Here is a 17,525-nt window from a genome sequence, read left to right as displayed (position 1 = left end):
GCAACACACAAAATGCTGGAGGGACTCAGCAGGCCAGGCAGCATCTATGGAAAAAAGTACAGTCGACATTTTGGGCCCAGACCTCTACCACCACCATGGCTGCCTATTCCACTCACTTCATTACCACTCAGTAAAACAACACTACCTCTGACACCACCCTCACTGTGCTTTCCTCCCATCAGCTTACAATGACCCCCCCCTTTGTAATTGCCATTTTCACCCCGCGAAACAGTGGGGGGGGGGGGTGAGGTCATTTTAAGGTGATTAAAGGAAAGTACAGATGGAATGTTAGAGGTAAGTTTTTTGCGGAGAGTGGTGGGAGTGTTAAATGGCTTGCTAGGGGTTATGGTAGAGTCAGAATTCGGGTCATTTAAGAGACTCTTTGTCGTCATCGTCGCTATCCCTCGAGGTCGAGGATGATGGTCTTCATTCCGCACAGAGCGAAGACGCCTGTGCGTGTATTTGTTTAACATGTACTTGATGTTGCACTCCAAGAAGCACACGATACTTCATAAATCAACCAACTGATTCCAGTGGCATGGAAACCACGACGATTGGAGCTGATGGATTTGTTGCAGCCTTCATCCGCCTTCACAGCCGTTGAGTTTGAAGTAACTTCGTATGCCTGTTCCACCGTTGAGGTCTTAGTTGAATTGTTCTTTGTCAGGGACCTCACTCTCGACCTTACTGCCATGGGTGACCCTACCAGGAGCATAGCTCCAGACTGCATCGCTCTCAGGATCTCAGGACCACACAAGCTTCTCACCACGACAAGGTGACAGGGTGGTAAGAGACTCTTACCAGGGGCATGAATGATAGAAAAAAATGGAGGGCTATGAGAGAGGTAAGGGTTAGATTTATCTTGACAAAAGGTCAGCCCACATTGTGGGCTGAAGGGCCCTGTAATCTGCTGTACTGCTCTGTGCTCTACATGCAGACTTACTAGTCATGCCTTTTACATGAATATCTAGATTGTTAATGTATAAGATAGTAAGTATTGCAGCACTGATCCCTCTGGTACACCACTGATCACAGATTTCCATTCAGGTTGTTCAACCACTTGGGCTTATTTCACAACTGAATTGGATCATACTGTATTTGTTGCTTATCGTAACTCCATTCAAAGAACACGAACAGACCCTTCAGTCCACCATTCCCTGCCTGTTCATGTGTCTGTCTAAATGCCTTTCACTAGCCAATGTCCTATATCCATTACAATCTTTAAAACCATTACCTAACCTGAATCTTTCAATCTTGAGACTTGGTCAGCTCCCATCATGGGCACAACCCTTCCTGCTATCGAGTATATCATCAAGTGACAGACCCTCAAAGTGACATCCATCGGTAAGGACCCTCACCACCAAGGACATGCTAGCCTCAGGGAGGAGGTGCAGGAGCTTCAACTCCACATTTTAGTAACAACTTCTTGCCTCTGCCATCAGATTTCGGAACAGTCCATGAATCTGTGAATTCTACTTTTTCCATTCCTCCTTTGTACCATTTATTTAATTAATTTTGTAACTTATAGCAATTTTGATGTTTTGCACTGCATTGCTGCCACAAAATGACAAACTTCTTCAGACATAGGAGCAGAATTAGACCATTCAGCCCATTGAGTCTGCTGCGCCATTTGATTTTGGCTGATCCATTTCCCTCTCGACCCCATTCTCCTGCCTTCTCCCTATAACCTTTCATGCCATGAATGAATTTTTCATGCCAAGAGCCTATCAACCTTTGCATTTAATGTACATGACCTGGCCTCTGCAGCTGCCTGTGGCGACAAATTCCACAGATTTGCCATGCTCTGACTAAAGAAATTCCTTTTTATCTTCATTCAAAATGGATGGCTCTCTATTCTAAGGCTGTGCCCTCTGGTCCTAGACTCACCTACTATAGCAAACATCCTCTCCACATCCACTCTATCTAGGCTGTTCAGCATTTGATAGGTTCCATCGGGATCCCCACTCATCCCCATTCTTCCAAATTCCAGTGAATACAGGCCTTGAACCATCAAGCAATCCTCATGATATGCCTTTCATTTCCAGAATTATTTTCATGAACCACCTTTGAACTCTCTCCAATGCCAGTACATCCTTTCTTAGATAAGGGGCCCAAAACTGCCCCAATGCGTTATAAAGCCTGTACATTACAACCTTGTTTTTATATTCTAGTCTTCTCGAAATTTGCCTTCCTCACCACTGACTCAAATTACAAGTTAAACTTTAGGGGATTCTGCACGAGGACTCCCAAGCCCCTTTGCACTTTGCATTTTTGAATTTTCTCCGTTTAGAAAATATATGCTTTTATTTCTTTTACAAAGTGCGTGACCATTCATTTCCTGACACCGTATTCCATCTGCCACTTCTTTCCCCATTCTCTTAATATATCTAAGTCCTTCTGAAGCCTCCTTTGTTTCCTCAACACTACCTACCCCTCCAGCTATTTTTGTATCCTCCACTAACTTGACCACAAAGCCATCGATTCCATCGTCCAAATCACTGACGTACAACATGAAAAGAAACAGTCCCAACACTAACACCTGTGGAACACCAGCAGCCCATCAGAAAAGGCTCCCTTTATCCTATTTGCCTCCTGCCAATCAGTGAATGCTCTATCCATGCTAGTATCTTTCCTGTTATTGTGCTAAGCAGCCTCATGAGTGGCACCTTGTCAAAGGCCTTCTGAAAATCCAAGTACACAACATCAACCAATTCTCATTTGTTTATCCTGCTTGCTATTTCCTCAAGGAATTCCAACAGATTTGTCAGGCAGGATTTTCCAGGCAGGAAACAATGCTGACTTTATCCTACTTTGGACATGTTGCCTCCCAGGTGCCAGGGCCAGGAACATCTCAGATCATGTCCAAAGCATTTCGTAGAGGAAGGGAGAGCAGCTAGATGTCTTCGTACATATTGGTACCAATGACATAGGAAGGAAAAGCAATGAAGTCCTGAAGAGAGAATTTAGAAAGCTGAGAAGCAGGACCTCCAGGATAGTAATTTCTGGATTGCTACCTGTGCCACGTGCTAGTGAGGGCAGAAACAGAATGATTTGGCAGATAAATGCATGGCTGAGAAGCTGGTGCAGAGGGCAGGGATTCAGGATCTTGGATCATTGGGATCTCTTCTGGGGAAGGCATCAACTGTACAAAAGGCATGGGTTGTACCTGCACCAGAGGGGGACCAAAATTCTCATGGGCAGATTTGTAAGAGCTGTTGGGGAAGATTTAAACTAATTTGGCAGGGGATGGGAACTGGAAAGAAGGGACTCAGGATAGGACAGACGACAAAAAAGCAAAGATGGCGTGTAGTCAGACTGTCAGGAAGGGCAGGCAGATGATATGACAAAATTGCAGCCAGCAGGGTGAGTATCAGTGCATTAGAGATGCAGAATCAAAAAGGGTAGCAAACACAGCACTCAAAGTGTTATATCTCAATGCACGGAGAAATAAGGTGGGTGATCTTGTGGCACTATTACAGATTGCCAGGTGTGATGTTGTTGTGTCCATCACTGAATCATGGCTGAAGGGTGGTTGTAATTGGGAGCTGAATGTCTAAGGTTACATGCTGTATCGGAGGGTTAGGAAGGTAGGCTAGGGGTGGCATGGCTCTGCTGGTAAAGAATGGCATCAAATCAGTAGAAAGATGTAGCACAGGATCAGAAGACGTTGAGTCCTTGTTGGTTGAGGGTGAAAGGACCCTGATAGCAAATATATACAGGCCTCCCAACAGTGGCTGGGATGTGGACCACAGATTACACCAGGAAATAGAAAAGATGTTTCAAAAGGGCAATGTAATGATAGACATGGGAGATTTTAATATGTAGGTCAACTGGCAAAATCACGTTGGCAATGGATCTCAAGAGAGTGAGTTTGTTGAATACCAACGGGATGGCTTTTTAGACCAGTTTGTTGTTGAGCCAACCAGGGGATCAGCTATACTGGATTGGGTGTATAAATGAACTGGAGGCGATTAGGGAGCTTAAGGTAAAAGTGCCCTTAGAAGGCAGTGAACACAATATGATTGATTTCAACTTAAAATTTGATAGGGAAAAAGTAAGGTCTGATGTAGCAGTATTTCAGTGGAGTAAAGGAAATTACGGTGGTATGAGAGAGGAGTTGGCCAAAATAACTTGGAAGGTGCTGCTGTCTGGGATGACAACAGAGCAGACAATGGCATGAGTTTCTGGGAAAATGAGGAAGGTGCAGGATCGATGTATTCCAAAAACAAAGAAATAATCAAATGGCAAAATAACACAACAGTGGCTGACAAAGAAAGTCAAAGCTAATGTAGAAACAAAAGAGAGGGCATACAACAAAGCAAAAAATAGTGGGAAAATAAAAGATTGGGAAACTTTTAAAAACCTACAAAGAGCAACTATAAGAATCATTAGGAGGGAAAAGATGAAATATGAAAGCAAGCTAGCAAACTATTATCAAAGTGGATAGTAGAAGCTTTTTCAAGTTTGTAAAAAAAAAAGAGAGATGCAAGTGGATATAGGACTGCTAGAAAATGAGGCCTGAGAAATGGTAATGGGGGACTGGCAGATGAACTAAATGAGTATTTTGCATCAGTGGAAGACACTAGCAATGTGCCAGATGTTGAAGGATGTGATGGAAGAGAAGTGTGTACAGTTACTGTTACAAGTAAGAAGGTGCTGAAAAAGCTGAAAGACTTGAGGGTACATAAGTCGCATGAACCAGGTGGATTGCACCCTAGGGTTCTGAAAGACGTAGCGTTAGAGATTGTGCAGGTGTTAGCAACGATCTTTCAAAAGTCATTGGATTCTGGTATGATGCAGAGGAATGGCAAATTGCTAATGTCACTCCAGCCTTCGGGAAAGGAGGAAGGCAGCAGAAAGGAAATTATAAACCAGTTAGCCTGACCTCAGTGGTTGGGAAGATATTGGAGTAAATTGTTAAGGATAAGGTTATGGAGTACTTGGTGGCACATGACAAGATAGGACAAAGTCAGCATGGTTTCCTTAAGGGAAAATCTTGCCTGGTGAACTTGTTGGAGTTCTTTGAGGAGATTACAAGTAGATTAGATAAAGGGGATGCAGTGGATATTGTATATTTGGCCTTTCAGAAGGCCTTTGACAAGGTGCCACACATGAGGTTGCTTACCAAGTTAAGAGTCCATGGTATTACAGGAATGTTACTAACATGATTAGAGCATTAGCTGATTGGTAGGAGGCAGTGAGTGGGAATAAAAGGATCCTTTTCTGGTTGGCTGTCAGTGACTAGTGGTGTTCCGCAGGGGTCGGTGTTGGGACCACTTCTTTTTATGCTGTATATAAATGATTTAGATGATGGAATAGATGGCTTTGTTGCCAAGTTTGCAGATGATATGAAGATTGGTGGAGGGGCAGGTAGTGTTGAGGAAACAGGTAGGATGTAGAAGGACTTAGACAGATTAGGAGAAAGGGCAATAGAGTGGCAAATAGAATAAAATGTTACAAAATGCATGGTCATGCACTTTGATAGAAGAAATAAATATGCAGTCTATTTTCTAAATGGGGAGAAAATCCAAAAATCTGAGATGCAAAGGGACTGGGGAGTACTTGTGCAGAACACCCTAAAGGTTACCTTATAGGTAGAGTTGTTGGTGAGAAAGGCAACTGCAATATTACCATTCATTTCAAGAGGTCTTGAATACAAGAGCAGGGATGTGATGCTGAGGCTTTATAAAGCACTTAAGAAGTCTGACCTTGAGTATTGTGAACAGTTTTGGGCTCCACATCTAAAAAAAGATGTGCTGGCATTGGAGAGGATCCCTCCCAACAATTCCCAAAACGTTATTATTGAGGAAACAGCCACAGGGGTAGTCTGCTGTATTTCCTTTCCCTTGCCTGACAGTCATCCAGGTACCTGCCTCCTGCAACTTCAGGATGACTACCTCCCTGTAGCTCCTATCTATCATCTCTTCAGTTTCCTGTATGAGCTGAAGGTCATCGAGCTGCAGCTCCAGTTACTTTACACGTTCTCTGAGGAGCTGTGGCTGAGTGTACCTGGTGCAGATGTAGTTATCTCAGAGGCTGGAGGTCTCCATGAATTCCCACATCTCACACAAAGAACACAACACAGCCCCTGGAGCTATTCTCACTACTCTGATGATGATGATGGCATCCGATAGTTTCGTGAGACTATGGATCTGCACCTGGAAAGTCTTGAGTGTCCTCTCCAGGGTGCAGGCCTCGGCAAGGTTGTATGGAAAACCAGCAGTTGCCCAAGCAGCAAGTCTCCCCTCTCCACGCCACCGATGTTGTCCAAGGGAAGGGCAAGGGCTGATACAGCTTGGCACCAGTGACGTTTCAGGAGTTGCCAGAGCGAGGTTGAAGGCAATGTTGGACTGCCTTAGGGACTCCAGCTCCGGATTTGTCCTCAGGGTTTACTCCCGAAGCCTTTCCCATGAGTGGGTATGGCCGCAAGGCAGCGGGGGTTTGAAATCAGAGTTTTCCCTCTCTTAGATGGACTGCCTTCCCGGGCTGACGAGCTCCATCTACCCGAAGCAGTGGTTTTAAGGCACCAGGACCCGCCTTCACCCCTTCTCCTGTCAGTAGAAACGGTTCCACCGGGCTTAGAGGCTAAGCCACACGAGAAGGCCAGGAGTTGAACTTGGTTGTCAGAGGCTATTTGAGGTGCATGCAGTGAGGAACACTTTTAGTGGAAGCTTGTTCCCACTACCACTCCTCGGCTTGACAACCTCAGAATCTCACTACTCTAACTATGTACTTACAGACAGAGATTGGAGAAGAAGAAACTTACCAGGTACGTACTTTGCCAGGCCTGTTCTCATTGAAGTCTGACAAGCCAAAACCTTCCCACACTAACGCTGGTCCATTCACACAATGGCCATTCAACATATTCCTGCCTTATCATTATTTGCAAAAGAGAAAATCAGCAGATGCTGAAAATCCAAGCAACACAAAATGCTGGGAGGAACTCAGCAGGCCAGGCATCATCTATGGAAACATGTACAGTCAACATTTTGGGATGAGACCCTTCAGCAGGACTGCAGAGAAAACGAAGAGGAGTAGATTTCAAAGATGGGGGGAGGGGGAGAGAAACACAAGGTGATAGGTGAAACCAGGAGGGGGAGGAGTGAAGTAAAGAGCTGGGATGTTGGTTGGTGAAGGAGGTACAGGGCTGGAGAAGGGGGAATCAAATAGGAAAGGACAGAAGGCCATGGAAGAAAGAAAAGGGCGGAGGACACCAGTGGGAGGCGATGGGCAGGTCTCCAGTCCTGTTGAAAGGTCGTGGCTTGAAACTTCAACTGTACACTTTTCCATAGATGCTGCCTGGCCTGCTGAGGTCCTCCAGCGTTTTGTGTGTGTTATTACTTGCCCTTGATCTGGTTGGGCTGCCAGGAAAACACATACCTGCGAACGCTTCTTTTTAAAATCTCATGGACCTGTGGGTCGCCTCCTGTCCAATTCGACTGGGCCACCAGAAACATGTCATTGTTAATAAACCTGATTCAGGTTTTAATATCCCTAGTATACTCAGTTCCTATGAAAAATGCTGATGATGCCATTCCTGACTGAATAGGTCTTTAAAGTTATGCTCCATTGTTCCGCATTCTTGACCAAAACTTAGCAGTTATACCTCCATTCAGAGAACGGTACAGCACAGGACCACCATGTCTTCACTAACCGTGATGCCATTCTAACTAAAGCATCTGCCTGCATATGCAAACCTTTTTTGGGTGAACCCTCCTGAATCTTTTAATCATTTTATAAACATCTAACTTCCCCTCAACAATCAAATGTTGATTTATTTTTACTGGTTGTCTATGTGAAAAAAAATCCATGAATTCCAATATTTTGTCTTCACTGCTTGACACAGTATGTTGAAAAGGTCGCTTGGCCCATTCAATCTGTGCCAGCTACATTATCTTCTCCAAGAACTTCTATATCTTTGTCTTATGTTCTTAACTGATAACTGGAAAATAAATCACCCCGTGACAACCCCAGTAACTGATGCAGAAATTATTTCCATTCCAACCAGTTTCTCTTACTATTGTTACTCTCCTGTAATAAACTCTTTCTTCTTTGGACAACCACACTTTCCACAAACTGTGATGGTTCCTTTGCCTAACTGCATGGGAAGACTGACTTAAAATTGCTTGAGTCAGGGCAGTAGTATCATTTAAGAAGCACTTGGACAGGTGCAGGGATTACAGGGATATGGGAATTGCAGGAAATTGGGGACTAGCTGGGTGGACTGCTGGGCCGTATCCATACCATATTTCTCATTGATTCTATGACATCAAGGCAAAAGAATAAATAGTGAATGGAGAATGAGAGATGCAGAGGAAGTATGGGTTGAAAGTCCTGAACAACAGAGGACAGAGTACTGTGGGAAACTGATCCAAAAGACCATAGACATAAGCCACTTGGCCCCTTGAATTTGCTTTGCCTTTTGAACATGGTTGATTCATTACCCCTTTCAACCCCGATCTCTTACTTTCTCTCTGGAACCTTTAACACCCTGATTAGTAAAGAACCTATCACCCTCCTCTTTTTTTTCTTAGACAAGGGACCCAAAACTGCTCACAATACTCCCAAGGACAGACTGCTCCATTGTGTTATAGAGCCTCAGTATTACATACTTGGTTTTATGTTTTAGTCCTCTTGAAATGTATGCTAGCATTGTATTTGCTTTCCTTACTATGAACTGAACCTGCTAACTAACCTCCAGGGAACACTGCACTAGGACTTCCAAATCCCTTTGCAGTTCCAATTTCTGAATTTGCTTCCTGTTTCATGGAACGCACTGCCAGGGTGGTGGTAGAGGCAGATACATTAGGGGCATTTAAGAAACTGTTAGGTAGGCACATGGATGAAAGAAAAATGAAGGGCTCTGGAGGAGGGAAGGGTTGGATTGATCTCAATGTAGCTTAAAAGGCTGGCACAACATTATGGGCTGAAGGGCCAGTACTGTTCTGTGTCCTTTTGTTCATTATGTGCCATCTTGTATGACATAGTGATCATGATCTTTCCATGACCATGATTGTTGTTGGCAAGTTTTTCAACAGAAGTGGTTTGTTACTGTCCTCTTCTGGGCAGTGTCTTTATTAGGCGGGTGACCCCAGCCATTATCAATACTCTTCAGAGATTGCCTGACTGGTGTCTGTGGTCACATAATCTGTATGAGCAACTGTACACCAGTTGCTCATATGACCATCCACCACCAGCTCCCACTTGACTCTGATCGGGTGGCTAAGCAGGTGCTTCACCTTGCCCAAGGGTGACCGGTAAGCTAGTGGAGAGGAGGAGCACCTTACACCTCCCTTGATAGAGACATATCTCCATCCCACCACCCTAACTCTTCAATGAAAGATGGGAAATGGTTTTTAATGAAATGGAATTTAAATATGAGGTAGCACCTGAGTTATACAAAATTATGAGGGGCATATATAGGATAGGATAGAGGTATCTGCTGTGGTTTGGAATAACTCGGATTATTATTGTCACCCTTATAGTAGTTTTACATGCCATTTATACAGATCATTTCATTGCAACAGTGCATTAAGGTAACTTAGATTTGGAAGAGTAGAACAATTGCAATAAATGTAATAAGTAGATCTTCAGAGAGCAGCTTGCAAGGAGCTACCACTTTCCAGTGTCAGTTAGTTGTGGCAGCGTAGTGGTTAGCGTAATGCTTTACAATGCCAGCTGTAAAATGGAGGTTCAATTTCCAAAGCTGTCTGTAATGAGTATGTATAGTCCACCCGTGACAGCATGGATTTTCCCCCAGTGCTCTGGCTTCCTCCCACATTCTAAAGATCATAAGAATAAGACAGGAGCAAAATTAGGCCATTTGGCCCATCAAGTCTGTCCTGCCATTTCATCAAGACTGATCTATTTCCCTTTCAGCCCCAATGTCCTATACAGGTTAGGTTTATTGAGTTGTGGGCAAGCTATGTTGGCACTGATACTTGTGGGCTGCTCCAGCACAGTTGTCGCTGATATGGCATTTCACTGTACATTTCGATGTACCTGTGACAAATAAAGCTAATCTTTAACATTGGAGGTGGCTGAGGGGATTCAAGGAAGAATATTTTCAGCCCGAAGTTGGTTGCAGTGTGGACCACATTAGCTGAGGTTGTACTGTGGGTATATAGACCTGTGAATCATCAAGTATATGAAAATGGAATTAGTATGGGTGGGTGGTACGGCCACAGTGGTCTGATGGACCTGTTTCTGTGCTGCATGACTGTGATCAGGCTTTTATTGAATGAGCTAATTGGAAAGAGCAGTTCATGTTCTAGGCTGCACACTAAATACAGGATGACTTCAGCAAGGTCATGCAGCGTCCATGGGGGGGAATAAACTGTTGAAGATTTGGAGACAAGACCCTTTATCAGGACTGGGACTGAAGAGGGAAGACAGAATAAGAAGATGGGAGAAGGGGGGGAACTGCAAGCTGGCAGGTGATAGGTGAGACCTGGTGAGGGGGGAAAGTAGGTGGGTGGAGTAAGTAAGAAGTTGGGTGGGGATAGGTAGAAGAGGTAAGCGGCTGAAGAAGGAGGATTCAAATAGACTATGCTGGTGGAATATGAGGTGTTGCTCCTTCAACATGAGTTTGTCCTCATCGTGGCAGTAGATGAAGCCATGGACAGACACATCAGAATGGGAATGGGAAGTGGAACTGAAAGTGTAACCACTGGGAGATCCTGCCTTTTGCAGTGGATGGAGCAAAGATTCTCAGTGATGTGGTCATCCATGTTCTAGGCTTTATATCTTTATTGAATGTACACTTTTTTATATATAAGAGCTGCAGTATTGAGATTTAGTGACCTTGATATGCCTGTTTTTCTCACCTTCCACTAAAGATTCAAGAAAGGAAAGGGGAACGATTGCATGGATGAAGCCTCCTTCTCTTGAGCAGAGCTCCGACACGCAGACACAGACAAGTGTAAACACCTCTGCCTTCGCTGCAAGCACTAACCACACCCAGTGGGATCTTCCTGTAAGCAAGGTTATTGACATCGACGACACAAAATCAGGAGATGCCAGTGGGTCGGATGGGAACCTGAGTTTTGAAGGATATATTTCTGAACTGAAATGTTGTCAGGGAAGAATGCGTACAGGGGTTTATCAGATGTCGGAATTACCATCGCTGATTACGGTAAAAAGTGAAAGGAACAAGACTTTGGAGGCACGACATAAGGCTACATTTGTCTGAATCCTTGACACAAAAAAATTCACAGTTTATTACCTTAAATGCTATTTGGAAAACTGGGATTAAAATTAATTGTGAACCCCTCAATAATTAGTCATTAAAATTTAATCATCTCCCCCCCAGTGTAATTTAGTTATATTAAATAAATATCACTGAAAAATCTTGAGGTAAGATCTGTTGATGCTGGCAGAAAAGAGAAATATTGATTCTAAAATGTATGATTGTACTTGGTAGAAATGGGCAAGTAAAATATTGACATTTTACCTGTAATTTAATTACCGCAAGCAGCCAAGACTTTTGTTCAAGTAAATGTATTACAATAAATGTGAAAAATGTTAGATGTAAATTTAGTTTGAATATAATTGTGTAAATCTTTTTGATTTTTTCTCTTTGTGTTTGAATACTTCTGAAAATTGAGAACAAGATGGTTTACATTACTGAAAATAATATCTGATCTTCATGAAGGCTGTTTCTAATGTGTCCCTCTGTGTGTTTCTGTAGAAAGGAGCAGAAATGTGTTCCCTTCCTGGCGTCTCAGGTATCCCTCACTACACGGCTTCATTACCTAAGGTTTAATGACAGAACTAATATTTTTTTATTTTGAGTCGTCCATCAGGTTCCTTAAACATGGATACTGACAATATCCATGTTCTACTGTACATGGAACCAATGTTTTTGCTGTACGCACACTTACCCAGCTCACCTCAGTGATCACAGAACATTGCAGCGCAATACAGGCCATTCAGCCCACAGTGTGCCGACATTGTAGTGAATTCTAAGATTGATCTAACCCTTCCCTCCTATGTAGCCCTCAATTTTTGTAACATCCATGTGCTTATTGAAGAGTTTCTTAAGTGTCCTTAATGTATCTGGTTCTACCACCACCCCTGGCAGGGCATTCCACACACCCACTGCTCTCTGTGTAAAAACAAAAGTTATCTCTAATATTCCCCCTATACTTTCCTCCAATTACCTTAAAATTATGCCCCCTTGTATCAGCCATTTTCACCTTGGGAAAAAGGTCTCTGATTATCAACAATCTATGCTTCTTATCATCTATCAAGTCACCTCATCCTTCTTTGCTCTAGAGAGAATAGCCCTAAGCTCACTCAACTTATCCTCATAAGACATGCAGCCTTATAATTCTCATAATACAAGCATCATCTTGGTAAATCTCTAAAGCTTCCTCGTCCATGTTACAATGAGATGACCAGAACTGAAATCAGTATTCCAAGTATGGTCTAACCTGGGTTTTATAGAGTTGCAACACTACCTCAATTCAGCGGGGAGAGATCAAAGAAAGATTAGCTGTATTTGTACATGGAAACAGGCCACAAAATGCATCACTTGCATTGCATCAAGTCAGTGAGGATTGTGCCGCCACGTTTTCAGCACCAAGATAGCATCACCTAAACTTACAAATCGAACCGTACATCTTTGGAATGTGGGAAGAATCCGGAGCACCTGGAGGAAACCCATGCAATCACGGAGAGAACATACAGACTCCTTACAGATAACGGCAGGAATCGAATCCCAGTCTTGCAGCTGGTGCAGTAACAGCTATGCTGCCGTGCTGCCCTTTAAGTGAGTTGTATTAGTCTCCAACCACTTTAAATTACTTTAGCATCTCTCTTACAACTGCTGTTATGAATTTGTTTCTCATTAAAGTTTGATTTCTGGTTCTGCCATCCTGTCCTATTTCAAAATATGGTTCCAGATTTATCTTGGCTTGGTATTTTGGAAAAAAATGGTGAGATGGTGTCAAACATTATTTTCGCAGCAGTGTGTTCTGATGTGAAATATGCTTTGGAAATAATTTTTCATGAAAATTCTTTATTCTGGGGATATGCAAATGCATTTTCCTGTTTTCTCAGACCTTTTGTCTGTTCTGTGCTTCAGGGAACAAAATCTGCTGGCTTTACTCTATCTGATCTATGTAAGACTCACATTGCCGTGCAAGTTGATAGAGTGCTTCAGAAAATGCATGGTGTGTCGGCGATTATGTTCAAGTGCCGCAAGGTAATGTTTTTTCTAGTTTTTAAAAATTCTTTTCATTGAGATACAGTGCAAAATCAGTTCTTCCAGCCCTTTGAGCCACGCCACTCAGAAATACTCCAATCTAATCATGGGACAATTTACAATGACTAATTAGCCTACCTACTGGTATGTCTTTGGACTGTGGGAGGAAACCGGAGCACCCAGAGGAAAACCACGCTGTCACAGACTCCTTCAGACAGCGGTGAGGTAACTGGTACTGTAAAGCGTTGTGCTAACCACTACACTACTGTGTCACCCTTGCAGCTCAATGAAACTAGACAGACCACACTTGGAGTATTTTGCTCAGTTTTGGTCACATCTTTATAGAAAGGATGTGGAATCTTCAGACAGGGTGCAGAGGTTTGCCAGGATGCTGTCTAGATTGAAGATAGTTGAATGAGCTATGACTTTTCTTTCTGGAACAAAGGAGGTTGAAAGCTGACTTGATAGAGGTGGACAAGATGATAAGAGGCATAGGTTGTGTGGATAGCCAGAGAGTTTTTTTTTTCCAGAGTGGAAGCGGCTAATACAAGGGGGTTATTAAGGGATATAAGAGGTAAGTTTTTTTACAAAGTGGAAGGTGAATGCATGGAACACCCTGCCAAGGACAGTGGTAGGGACAGAAACATTAGAGGCATTTAAAAAACTCTTAGATAGGCACATAGATTATAGAAAAATGGAGGGTTATGTGGGACCAAAGGGTTAGAATGATCTTAAATGTCGGCACTACATTGTGGGATGAAGGGCCTCTACTATGCTACCATGCTCTATGATTCCAGACCCAGAGGAACCTTGATAATTTCCACTATGGTACAGCAGGCTGCCCCAGTGAAGCACAAGTTTGCACTGGTCAGTAAGCGTTTCTCTTTGTAACACTTACAAACTGTGAATGAGGTAAGTAAATATGAAGATGGATCACAGAGGCAAAGGGAAGCCAGGAATTTCTGCTGAGCACTTCTAAATTTGGGAAGCTTGAATCAATTGGTGACATCCACCAGATCTCAGGATTTGGCTGTAGAACATACTTGAGATTGAGCTGAACTATGTTTTGGATCCTAAACATTTGCTCTGTAAATATATTTTTTCTGTATTTTATTAATTGATTAATAAGTTTTCTTACTACTCAAGGATCTCTTTGCAATTTAATATTATTATGTAACATATTTTCTATGAATATGTGATCTCTTAGTGAACTCATAGAAAAAGGTTGGGTGGGGCAGAAGGGGTTTGGAGAAAGCTGTTTTTCAGCAAATTGGAAAAAGACTTTTCTTCAACTTCAGTAAGTCACAGTAAATACTCAAAGCAAATAATTGGGACATTTGTTTATTATTGACATGTACTGAGGTACACTAATAACATTGTATACCATCCATATTGATCATTTCATCACCTCAGTGCACTGAGATAGCTCTAATGCCATATTCAAGTTTGCTGATGACACCCCTATCGTGGACTGAATCAAGGGTGGTAATGAATCAACATATAGGAGGGAGACAACAACCTCTCATTCAATGTCAGCAAGAACAAGGAGCTGATTATTGACATCAGGACCGTGAGCCATGTGACCAGAGGTGAGGAGGATTAGCAACTTTAAATTCCTGGGTGTTATCGTTTCGGAAGACCTGACCTGGGCCCAGCACGCAAGTGCAATTATGAAGAAGGGACAGCAGTGCCTCTACTTCCTTAGGAGTTAGCAGAGATATGGCATGACATCTATAACTTTGACAAACTTCTATAGATGTGTAGTGGAAAGTATATTCACTGGCTGCATCACAGACTGGTCTGGAAATACCAATGCCCTTGAATGGAAAATCCTTCAAAATGTAATGGGTATGGCCTAGTCCATAATAGGTAAAGCCCTCCAAACCATTAAGCACATCTACATGAGACAGAAAAGCAGCATCCATCATCAGGAACCCCAACACCCAGCACATGATTTCTTCCTGCTGCTGCCATCTGGAAGAAGGTACAGGAGCCTCAGGACTCACACTACCAGGCTCAGGAATAGTTACTACCCCTCAACCATCAGGCTCTTGAACCACAGGGGTTAACTTCACTTGTCCCACCATTGAAAATTTCCCACAACCAATGGACTCACCTCAAGGACTCTTTATCTCATGTTCTCTATATTTATTGCTTAATTTATTATTTCTTCTTATTTCTTCTTTTTGTATTTGTACTGTTGTTGTCTGCTGCACTCTGGTTGAATGTCCTAGATGGGCAGTCTTTCATTGATTCTGTTATGGTTAATATTTCTATAGATGTATTGAGTATGCCCCCAAGAAAATGAATCTCAGGGTTGTATATGGTGACACACTGTATGATGTACTATGGAAAAAAATACTTTGAACTTTGAAGACAGTAATAAAGTGCAGAATAAAATTGAACAGCTACAGAGAACATAGTGCAGGTAATCAATAAGATGAAAAGATCATAGTGAGGTAGATTGTGAGGTCAAGAGTCCATTTTATCATGTTCTAACAGCAGGGTAGAAGATGCCCTTGAGACTAGCAGTACTTCTGCTGGAAGAGAGAATGTCCAAAGTTGGATGGATCTTCGATAATGTTGGTGGATTTGCTGTGGCAGTGAGAAGTTTGGACAGAATCCATGGAGGAGAGATTGGGTTCCATAATGTGCTGAGCTGTGTCCACAACTCGCTATGGTTTCTTGTAGTCATGAGCAGAGCAGTTGCCCAACCTAGCATGATTTCTGTGGTGCATCAAGAATTGGTAATGGTCGGTGGGGAATGCCAAATTTCTTCAACCTCTTAACGAAGTAGAGTGTTTGTCAGCTTACCTGACCATTACATTTACATGGTTAGACCAAGACAGGATATTTTTGATGTTCACTCCTAGAAACTTGAAGTTCTCAACCCCTGCCACCTTAGCATCTGCTGATGTAGACAGGAGCATGTGCACTGTCCTCCTTCCAGAAGTCAATGAACAGCGAGGTCTAAAGAGTTGTTGGGGCCTTTTGGAACTATTCACCGAGCTGCAATCATCGTGATCTTTCAGGCACTTGGTAGAAGTCAGTAAAAAGTGTGAGTGGGCCAGTGACAGAGTGATCAGGCTTTGGCTCAACAGAACATAAACATGAGGAAGTCTGCAGATGTTGGAAATCTAAAGAAACTGCAAAGGTAAAAAGATCCTGATGTGAGTTACGTACAGGCCCCCAAACGGTAGCCAGAATGTAGGATATGAATAACAATGAGAGATAGAAAAGGCATGTAATAAGGGTAATGTTATGATAGCTATGAAGGCTTTTGATATGCATGTAGATTGGGAAAATCAGGTTAGTGTTGGATCCCAACAGAGGGAACTTGTAGAATGCCTATGAGATGGATTTTTAAAGCAGCTTTTGGTTGAGCCCAATAGGGTAACAGCAATTCTGGATTAGGTGTCGTGTCATGAGTCAGATTAGATTAGGGAGTTTAAGGTTTAAAAAAAAATCCCTTAGGAGTCAGTGATTGTGATATGATAGATTTCACCCTGCAGTTTGAGAGGTAAAAGGTAAAGTCAGATGTATCAGTATTACAGTGGAGTAAAGGGAATTATAGAGGCATGAGAGACTGGCCAAAGTTGATTGGAAGGGCACATTATCAGGGAAGACAGTAGAACAGCAATGGTTGGAGTTTCTGAGAGCAATTCTGAAGGCACAGGATAGATACAGTACATCCCAAAGATGAAGAAGTATTCTAAAGGGAGGATGAGGCAACTGTGGCTGAAAAAGGGAGGTCAAAGGCAACATAAAAGCAAAAGGGAGGCATACAAGATAGCAAAGTAGGAAGTTACAAGATTGGGAAACTTTTAAAAACCAACAGAAGGAACTAAAAAAAACATGAGAGAAAACATAAAATATGAAGGTAACCGAGCCAATAATATCAAAGAGGATATCAAATGATATTTTCAGATTAAAAGAGATGCAAAAGTAGATAATGGACTGCTGGAAAATAACTCTGGAGAGGTAGACATGAGGGACAAAGAAACGGCAGATGAACTTAATAAATATTTTGTGTCAGTCTTCACTGTGGAAGACACAAGCAGTGTGCTAGAAATTAGAGAATGTCAGGACAGAACTTAATAAATATTTTGTATCAGTCTTCACTGTGGAAGACACAAGCAGTGTGCTAGAAATTAGAGAATGTCAGGACAGAACTTAATAAATATTTTGTGTCAGTCTTCACTGTGGAAGACACAAGCAGTGTGCTAGAAATTAGAGAATGTCAGGACAGAACTTAATAAATATTTTGTGTCAGTCTTCACTGTGGAAGACACAAGCAGTGTGCTAGAAATTAGAGAAT

At 42.5% G+C, this 17,525-nt stretch overlaps 1 protein-coding gene across 1 annotated transcript in view; it reads left to right on the top strand.

The window, feature by feature from the left end:
• The window catches only part of rgs12b (regulator of G protein signaling 12b), a 164,283-nt gene extending 152,631 nt beyond the window's left edge, over positions 1 to 11,652 (top strand). Inside the window, exon 18 of the mRNA XM_073047905.1 lies at positions 10,839 to 11,652. Coding sequence (XP_072904006.1) covers positions 10,839 to 11,191 — 353 coding nt within the window. The 3' untranslated portion in view covers positions 11,192 to 11,652. The remainder of the gene's footprint in view (positions 1 to 10,838) is intronic.
• Positions 11,653 to 17,525: the final 5,873 nt, after the last annotated feature.

Source organism: Hemitrygon akajei, chromosome 6, assembly GCF_048418815.1.
Source record: "Hemitrygon akajei chromosome 6, sHemAka1.3, whole genome shotgun sequence".
In the NCBI taxonomy this organism is placed as follows: Eukaryota; Metazoa; Chordata; class Chondrichthyes; order Myliobatiformes; family Dasyatidae; genus Hemitrygon; species Hemitrygon akajei.
Note: the sequence above shows the minus strand (reverse complement) of the source record. Positions and strands in the feature narration are given on the sequence as shown.